This window comes from Seriola aureovittata, chromosome 18, assembly GCF_021018895.1.
Source record: "Seriola aureovittata isolate HTS-2021-v1 ecotype China chromosome 18, ASM2101889v1, whole genome shotgun sequence".
NCBI lineage: Eukaryota > Metazoa > Chordata > Actinopteri > Carangiformes > Carangidae > Seriola > Seriola aureovittata.
In genome coordinates this window covers 12584156-12593215 of record NC_079381.1, presented here as the reverse complement: position 1 = coordinate 12593215, position 9060 = coordinate 12584156, and the positions used below count along the sequence as shown (strand labels likewise).

At 43.7% G+C, this 9060-nt stretch overlaps 1 protein-coding gene across 1 annotated transcript; it reads left to right on the top strand.

The window, feature by feature from the left end:
• Window positions 1-4285: 4285 nt before the first annotated feature.
• Window positions 4286-6270, top strand: LOC130186489 (apelin receptor B-like). The gene has a single exon (XM_056403656.1). The coding sequence runs from the start codon at window positions 4358-4360 to the stop codon at window positions 5426-5428; it is 1071 nt and encodes a 356-aa protein (XP_056259631.1). The 5' UTR covers window positions 4286-4357; the 3' UTR covers window positions 5429-6270.
• The last annotated feature ends 2790 nt before the right edge of the window (window positions 6271-9060 follow it).

The window sequence follows — 9060 nt, the reverse complement described above, 5'->3', positions numbered from 1 at the left end:
CTGTTTGGGATTTCCCTCTCCTGTCCTCACATTCGTATATGATAAATATTTCTGTCCAGCTACTCCTGGCTCAGAGGACAACAACATGTTGAAGGCCGGAAGATTTGTATCAACAGAGTCTCCCGGTCAACTGACCTACAAGCAGAAAACTGAAATTAGACATCCCTGACTCTGTAGTGGGGTATAGCTCCTCATTCAGAATAGCTGTTGCTACTCTGGTCTGAGGTCTGCAATCTCCCATACATGTGCTGAGAGGGATTAAGAAAGTGCACTGTTATCATGGAGGTACAAACTCAGCAAGAAGGCCGCACCATGGCTGCTTCCTGACTTATTAAAAAGTGGATGAGAGGGACGGTGGAGTAACACATAACTCTGCACAATGATAACATGTGAATCTATAATCAAAGAGGAGGAAAAGTAGCAGGTGATAGAATCTATGTTTCTAATTTCAGCACTCATAACTTGAATCGTGGTGTACCGGCTGTGCTGTCCCAGTGATTTTTGTGGTTTTAATGATTTAAAACGACAACGATTTCATACGACATTTGGCCGTATGATATATTTTTCTATTTGTCATCAGATGCAATGAAAAGACCAAAACCAACTTGTGTAGCCAGAACTATAAGAAGTAGATATACCTTGTTCCTCGATGCCGGTTTCTGGGCTGTGGACTGTGAATCAGTCGTGTTGGTCCAGTTTTATCACTCAGAATCAGATCAGTGTAGAAGTGCAACTTCCGTCCCATCATTCTTCACAAATCCGGTTTGAGTTCACCAACCCAGCATACCACATTTAACCTGCTGATGCTCCCAGTAAGTGAGGGCAGCTCAAGTTTGTCCACAGACACAATAATAAGTCATACTGTGTGTATTCTATACTCTCCTGCCTCTTTCTTGTCTGCTAGTGTCCTGTCTGGTCCTCTCCAACAGTTTCTTATCCTATTCCTTGCATCACCTTCAGGAGAAACATTTTTTTTCTCACAGTCTTACATGATAACTGGTCAACCGCAGATCATTCACATCTCTACCAAATGTGGAATAGAAACTGTTTTCAAGCATGCAGATAGCTGTGAAACTCGAGTTTACACATTAGTCTTTACCGGAACAGTGAGAAAAGGTGTAAACGTCTCCCATCCTTGTGGCCTTTGTGTCTAACAAGCTGGTGTCAATCACCTTGTCGTCCCTGCTGAAAAGAGTAAAGGGGGGATAATGGAGCGGAGCAGGCGGTAACAACAACCAAATGTTCAAGCTTTCCAGCTGTGCTCCGAGTGTTACTTTTGACAGCATTAAAAGTTCAGATCCGACTGTTGATGCGATTGGTAATATAACTGGCGCTGATGGCTGAGTGTTTGCCTGAGGGCACGTTCATCATCGTGGCTGTCGAGCTGCTATCAGGTGTTCGATTCAGACGTGTGAAATCATGAACTGTCAGCAGAAACTGGAAAAACTTTGACTCATAGTTGTTCCGATCGCAAATAAAGCCTTCAGGAACCAGCTGTCTCAGCCACAGAGGGGCCCGCGCATGTGGTCTTGCAACAGCTTAACACACACATCAAAACGACTGTCAAGACCCCCACCAACTCTCACACACACCTAAACAACAAAAACACACACCTCATGCTCTTTTGGCGCTGCGAGTATCACCAAAAACAGGCTCATAAACACACAAACACACAAGGTCATGATAAAAGATCAAAGGGGCGCTCTGCAGCCCTGCAGACACACTGTCACTGTAATGTGTGTTTTTGTGGGCTTCTACTTTTTGTGTATATTTGGAGAAGCAACTACTCATCCCCCAGATATGTTATCTGCTATCTGACACATGGCTGATGGATGACAGTCAAATGAAGGGCCTTGGTGTGGTTAGATAAGAGCGCAAAGCACGAGGAACCTCTTGGTGTCTATGTGGTGTGTGGTTTACAGCACAGGGCCACACATGAGAACAACAACAATTGATCCGAGACACAGGTGGGCAAAGAAGACGACAAACACGGGCTGACTGTTGTGGAAACAGGGTCTCTGGTATGCTGAGTGAAGAGATGGATGCTCTGCAAGGAGGTTCAAGCTCAGGCCAATTGGAACTTGTCACTCTGAAAGGCTTAAAATAGGATGAAATGTGAGAGATTGTGTGACATTATGATGAAAACTCTTGAGAAATGAAAGAAAGATGCCCAGTTTCCTGTATTTAAAAGGAAATTTCATGTTTCTCGCCACATCGCTCATGATGAGGGGATTTTGGGAAAAGTGAGTGGGAGGACTGATGTATTCATCAAGACCTGTTGTTTTATTTATCTGTATATTCACTTCCCTGTCAACGAACACAGCTAAAAACAGACCTCAGTCCCAGCAGAGTGCAGATAGGAAACTTGCTTTGATTCACTTCACTTGGCTTTTTTCCTGTTCTGCCCGACGTCCTGCAGCAGCGATCTTAGCCGGATGGACAAAGAGCTGGATGGACAATCAAGCGGAGCAGGAGAGGGCAGAGATTTCGGGTGGAGGCGCACAAACACAATCACAATCACATCAGTTTTGGTTATCAAGCTCCACAAGCTTGCATCACAGTATTTGGCAACAACAAACTGATCTCTGAGAGTAAATGACGTTGGTAAAAGGAGATGGGGATCAGTCCTCGTCTTCATAATCAGAGGAAGACGGAGATGAGTGGGGGGGCTGGAGAGGAGGAGGTTGGAGGAAGGGATCGGAGGAGGAAAAGATTGTTGAGTGATACAGAAGTTGTGTCTAAAGGTCGGTGCCCCGGCGCCACTGCTGCCACTCTGCTGAGAGACGGAGCAGGCTGGAGAGTGAGCCGTCCCACCTGGGCCAACAAATACACCCGAGAGACGGGAAAGAAGAGAAAGAAAGAGGAGCTGTGTGACTTATTAAACCATTTCACACAGACTTTCCCCCTTTTGTTTCTCCTTAAGTAGCTTTAAAGTTGGAAAAGTCATCATATGCCACACTGGCTGTCAGCAGCATTTATATTTTCTGTATCAGCTCATTAGGATGTTTATAATTACATATTCAAGCTCAAGACTCAATGTTATTTTATGTTTCCATCATTTAATCATTTAGAAATTAGCCGTTTGCTGCAAAGCATTCATCCTGATGTATTTGGTATCTTTAGAAACTTTGGCACCTCCACCACAATTTGAGACAAATGTTTGTGTTTTTGTGATTTGCCTTTGGTATGTGTGTGTTTGTATTGACTCTTGGACCTGTGAGTTAGTGAGGTCAGACAGGTCAATGCTTTATTCTTTTACACCACGCAAAACAGTTTATGATATTGATTTCCTATGGAAATCGACAACAAAAATAACATGCACAAACACAAATACAGATAATACTGATCTATCAATCCCTTAATCAACATCATTTTTTATATCAAATTTGCTGTATTTATTGTTGTTGCAATTTTGTTTGTTAGAAATGTTTAAACAGTTTTGAAAAGTAATATCTAAATTTATACTGATGATTATGATAATTGTATTTACATGATCACCTACATTTTTTAATATCAAATCTAGCAAGTTTTAACTCAAGTAGTTATGATAAATAAATAAATACTGAAATAGTTGAAATTGCATGGAAATAAAGTTCTGTATTTTAACTGATTTTGCAGATTTTCATTTAAAGGTCTGAGGTTAAAGTTTTGTTTGTCTACCCTCCAGAGCTAAAATCTAACTTTTATCTTTAATCTGTGGTTCTTCATGTTGGAGCATGTACAGACATGAAAACAACACACATACAAATGTAAATATTGTTGAAGCAGAGTGCTCCAGTCCCGTAACGATTCTCAATTGACATTGAAATTGACTACTACTGAAACTTGTCATGCCCAGACTTGACTCATGGTTTACTGTTCAAACATGTCTAATGAACTTTCATTCCCTGAAGTAAGAAATTCATTACAATTATATTTGTGGTAAGTTAGAAAAAAAAGATAAACAAAGATTCATGAGTTTCATTTAGCCTCTAGAGATGTATGAATTCTTGTAAGTGTAATATTTTGTGCAGGAAAAGTGAGGAAAAAGAAGACTTATCCTGAAAATAAAGTTCTAGCATTTCAACCCATATTACATGTATGAAAGGGACTCCACAATGCAGTAGATACTGAGGTACAAATAATATGAATGAAGAAGAAGGAGGGGTGGGCGTGTAGTCAGTGACAGGGCATGTTCCTCAGAGCCGAGAGGAGGAGGGCAGTGAGAGGGGAGGAGGGGACAAGTCTGGGGGGTGGGTATATAATGATCGGCAGATTTCACATGCAGCAACAGACCTCAGAGTCCTGTCAACCGCTGTGGATCTATCTGCAACAATCCTTTTCAAAAAGGACAGAGAGAAAGAGAGAGAGAGTGGAAATGGAGCCAACTGAAGCTACTTATGAGTATTATGACTACGAGGAGACGGAGAACTCCACCATGTGTGACTATTCTGAGTGGACGCCGTCATACTCTGTCATCCCTGTGCTGTACATGCTCATCTTCATCCTTGGTCTCTCTGGAAACGGGGTGGTCATCTTCACCGTGTGGAGAGCCCAGGGGAAGCGGCGAGCAGCTGACGTCTACATTGGCAACCTGGCCCTGGCTGACCTCACCTTTGTGGTCACTCTGCCTCTGTGGGCTGTTTACACAGCCATGGGCTACCACTGGCCCTTTGGAGTGGCTCTGTGTAAGATCAGCAGCTACGTGGTCCTGCTCAACATGTACGCCAGCGTCTTCTGCCTCACCTGCATGAGCTTCGACCGCTACCTGGCCATTGTCCACTCATTGTCCAGCACCCAGCTGCGCACTCGTGGCCACATGCGGGGCTCCCTGACAGCCATCTGGCTGCTGTCCGGTCTCCTGGCTGCCCCGACTCTGGTCTTCCGCACCACCAAGTACGATCTGACCAGCAACCGCACATCCTGCGCCATGGACTTCAGCCTGGTGGTGACAAGCAAGCAGCAAGAGAACCTGTGGATCGCTGGCCTCAGCATGTCCTCTTCAGCTCTGGGCTTTCTTCTGCCTTTTTTGGCAATGATGGTGTGCTACGGCTTCATCGGCTGCACTGTCACCCGCCACTTCAACACTCTGCGCAAAGAGGACCAGCGTAAGAGGAGGCTGCTGAAGATCATCACCACGCTGGTAGTCGTGTTCGCCGCCTGCTGGATGCCCTTCCACGTGGTGAAGAGTGCTGACGCCCTCTCATACCTGGACCTGTTTCCAGACACCTGTGCCTTCCTGCGCTTCCTGCTGCTGGCTCACCCGTACGCCACCTGCCTGGCCTACATCAACAGCTGCCTCAACCCCTTTCTTTACGCCTTCTTCGACCTGCGCTTCAGATCCCAGTGCCTGTGCCTACTCAACCTGAAGAAGTCCTTGCATGCAAGCCCTGCCAGCTCCCTGTCCTCTCAGAAGACAGAGGCACAGTCTCTGGCCACCAAGGTGTGACATCAGCTGAGGGCCCAGAGGCATGCTGGGGAAGAGGAGAGGTGAACAATGCACAGCAATGCAGGTAAATCAGAACTTTACAGTGCTGGGTGCTTCCTCACAGATCGTCTGTGGTCAGTTTCAGGGTGTCACCTTTGCTCCCCACTGACTCTGGACTACTGTAGGCATTTGTCTGCAGATGACGCTCAGGCTTGTGGATGTTGGGTCTGACCTCACTCCATTTCCAGCCTCACTGTCCGTAGCAGGGAAGCGACACTGAACTATAATACAAGGGGACCAAGCATAAAAAGTGGAATGTATTTTAAAAGGACAACACACTCATGTGTTTCTCTTGGTTCTCCTGTGGACTTAATGCAAAATATTGAGCTTTGTCTTCAAGTCCCGGTTAAGTGTGTTACTCATGCATTTGCCCCCACTGTTCTTGTTTTCATTCAAGCACTTGAGGTGTGATATCTACCAGACTACCCCGCTCTCCAGTTCAATCTGTAGTATCTGCACCACAGCCAGCAGTGTCAAACGTCTGTGTGTGTGTGTGCGTTTGTGTGAAGGAAGGGTGCGCCAGCTGATGAGAGGTGTTAAAGTCTGATAAGAGCGTTGTAAGGGAAGATGAAGAGATTGTGTGTGTTGGGAGGGGTGGGGGTGGGTGGGTGGGGGGTCTGGGAGGAAGTCCCAGACAGACAGACAGATGGCAGCTGACAAATGTTTTCAGGCTGGTGGAGGGCCCAATTAAAAGGTGACTGCTTTGACAGTCTGCTGGTGTGTGTGTGTGTGTGTGTGTGTGTGTGTGTGTGTGTGTGTGTGTGTGTGTGTGTGTGTGTGTGTGTGTGTGTGTGTGTGTGTGTGTGTGTGTGTAATTAAAAGGAATGAGTTTGTGTGTTTCTAATAAGTGTCAGAATGACAATGAATTTGTTCCTGAGAAATACATCTTGTGAATTCGCATTATTTTGAATTCATGTCTATGATTTTTAATAAAAAAAAAAGAAAAGAAATATTCTCTCTCTGGTGTCACTCTGTTACTTGTGATAGTTTGTGTGTGACTTGTGTAAAGTCTTACTGGAATGTATTTTCTCCTATCCAGTGAATGTGCTTCTTCCTGTTGGTGCATTGCTGAGGGGGGGGGGGGGGTCAGTCAAACAGCCATTGTTTTTTGCAGGGCCGAAATCAAAGCATGTGTCTTGCAGGAAATGCATGTTCGACTTGTATTTCCTTCTCCCAGCATGTCTGCTTCTTCTCCTCTTACAATCCGCTCGCACAAACAATCAGTGACTACAAAAGTTTCTAAATTGGATCAAGCACAGGACATTTGGCTTCGTCCCAGAGATGTTAAAGTCTTCCAAGTGTTGATTACCACAACTTCACGAGTCTTTTTCTGTCTCCCATATGCAGCTAAAACAGTCTTTCAGTCCCTGTATTATAGCCAATTAGTTTTTTTTTTATTAGTTTAGTCAAATGTATTGTTTTTAGCAAACAAACACTAAAACGGGTTGTTGAGCTTTAAATTGGAATTCAGTGATTAACCAATTCGAACTGTAATGAGCTTTTTACGGGATATAATAAGCAACAGCAGGGAGACAGAGGGATTGGACTAATCCTTGGTTACTGATTTTGTAGGAGTCGACTATCTGTGCCTGTGTAATACCTGTGATGGAGAGGGGCTTAGTCTATTAGTCAGTTACAATTACAGAACTCTACCGAGGGACATTTTGGGTAAATGTGACCAAAGTTGAGCTCATCATAAAAGGTAGCACTTCATCTCTGTCTTTAACCTCGGACAGGTGAAATCAGAAGATTTCCTCCTCACATGAAGAGAGAGAAATACAACAGCTGCAGCAACATTCACTCTGTCTCAGTCGTCACTGTCTCAGCTTTGTTTAATCTCATCTGAGTCAGGACACAAACACAGGCATGGACATGAAGTCTTTGTTAAGTAGATCTTTAATTGAGTCTAGAAAGTTTTTGTATGTAAAAGACTCGGTTGCCTTCTCTAACACGCTGAAATAAAACATTCAATATTGTGAAAGAGCTCCAACAGTGAGTTAAAGCCCTGTCCAACAATCCATGCTCTCAAGAGTCTGCACAACCACATGTTTTATCGGTGAAACAGCATACAGTACATTTTAAAATTCCACGCAGCGGCTATTTTTTACAAGATGACTTGCCACATTATCCTCCACCTGTCAGCATCAAAGTCAAAGCCCACTGTGAAAGATAATCTGGATAGATTATTTTCATGGGTTTTCATGTTTTATGAAGCTAATGTGATCATGTTACGAAGATTTCATGGCATGAACCAAAGTTGCAACGAGGGAAAGGAGATTTATGCCCTTTGGTCCTCTATAGGCTGGATAGCTGGATGTTTGTCTGAGACGACAATGTTCAGAAATGATTACACAAATGTTTTCATTCCTCTGTAATAACAGAGTGTGAACATTGACTGTGTCTACACTGGGAGAAAGGTTTGCCGCAGGGAATCCCGAGGGTATAAACACTCCTCGTTCTCCATTCCCAAGACATGACAAACTACGAGAAGAGCTCCGGGAAAAGAACAAAATCACAAGCATGAATGATCGTTTAACCGTTTCTTGTCTGAAAACATCCCTGAGAAAAAAAAAGAAATTAAAGCTCCACAAGAAAACAAACTCATACCACTAATTATATCCGTAATCGTGGAGACACCACAGTTTTATACTCCAGTCTGTTTTAATCACTTCAAACTGCATAAATCTGCTTTACTTTGAACTAAATCATACACTCAATGTCCCTATTATCCCCACTATGCCCAGTGGAAATAATGAAACTGTAAATGAATAATGAATAATAGAATAATAGAATAATGAAATTGTAAATGTAGATATACTACCTAATCTACTGTGCTTCAGTACAATTTTAAGATTCTTGTACTTTGCTTGAATACTTCCATTTCATGCTATTTTATACCTCTAGGGAAATACTGCACTTTTCATTCCACTACAGGTATCTGATGTCTGTCATGGCTACTTTGCAAATTACAGTAAGATTTTACATGAAAATATATGATCAACAGGATTTGTCCCAGATATGTTAAAGTCTGGGACCCTTCTATTATACAAACCACTCACAACTTTAGCATTAAGCTGTTCGGCCTTAGTTGACACATTTGTGAGGCAGGTCGCGGCTTGTCATAAAGAGCTGTCAGCTGATGACAGTTTCAAAGACGATAAATTCTCTGACTCTTCAAACCTTCAAACACAGCAACCAAGAGTTCCTCGATAAGCAACTGGCCGAGGATCTAAAATAAAGCGAACTGATGCCTACAAAGCAGGGGAGGATATAAAAAGATCTCAGAGCATTTCCAGCTTGACATTTCCACGCTCCGAAAATGTGATTCAGAAATGGCAGTGCAAGGGAACCGTGGAACTCAAGACAAGATCCGGAAGACCAAGAAAACTCTCAGAAAGAAAACTGCATGTCTGTGGGGCAGAAAAGCAAAACAAACCCCCCCCCCCCGTGCCTGCAAAGAAGCTGCAGGAAAGTGAAGCTGGTGGTGCACCGTTCCAAACAGGGTCTCTACATGCAAGAGTCAGAATGAAAGCTCACCTTCAACATCTGGAGTCTGCAAAGCAACATCTGGGTAAGCCAGAGTCGTTGGGGGG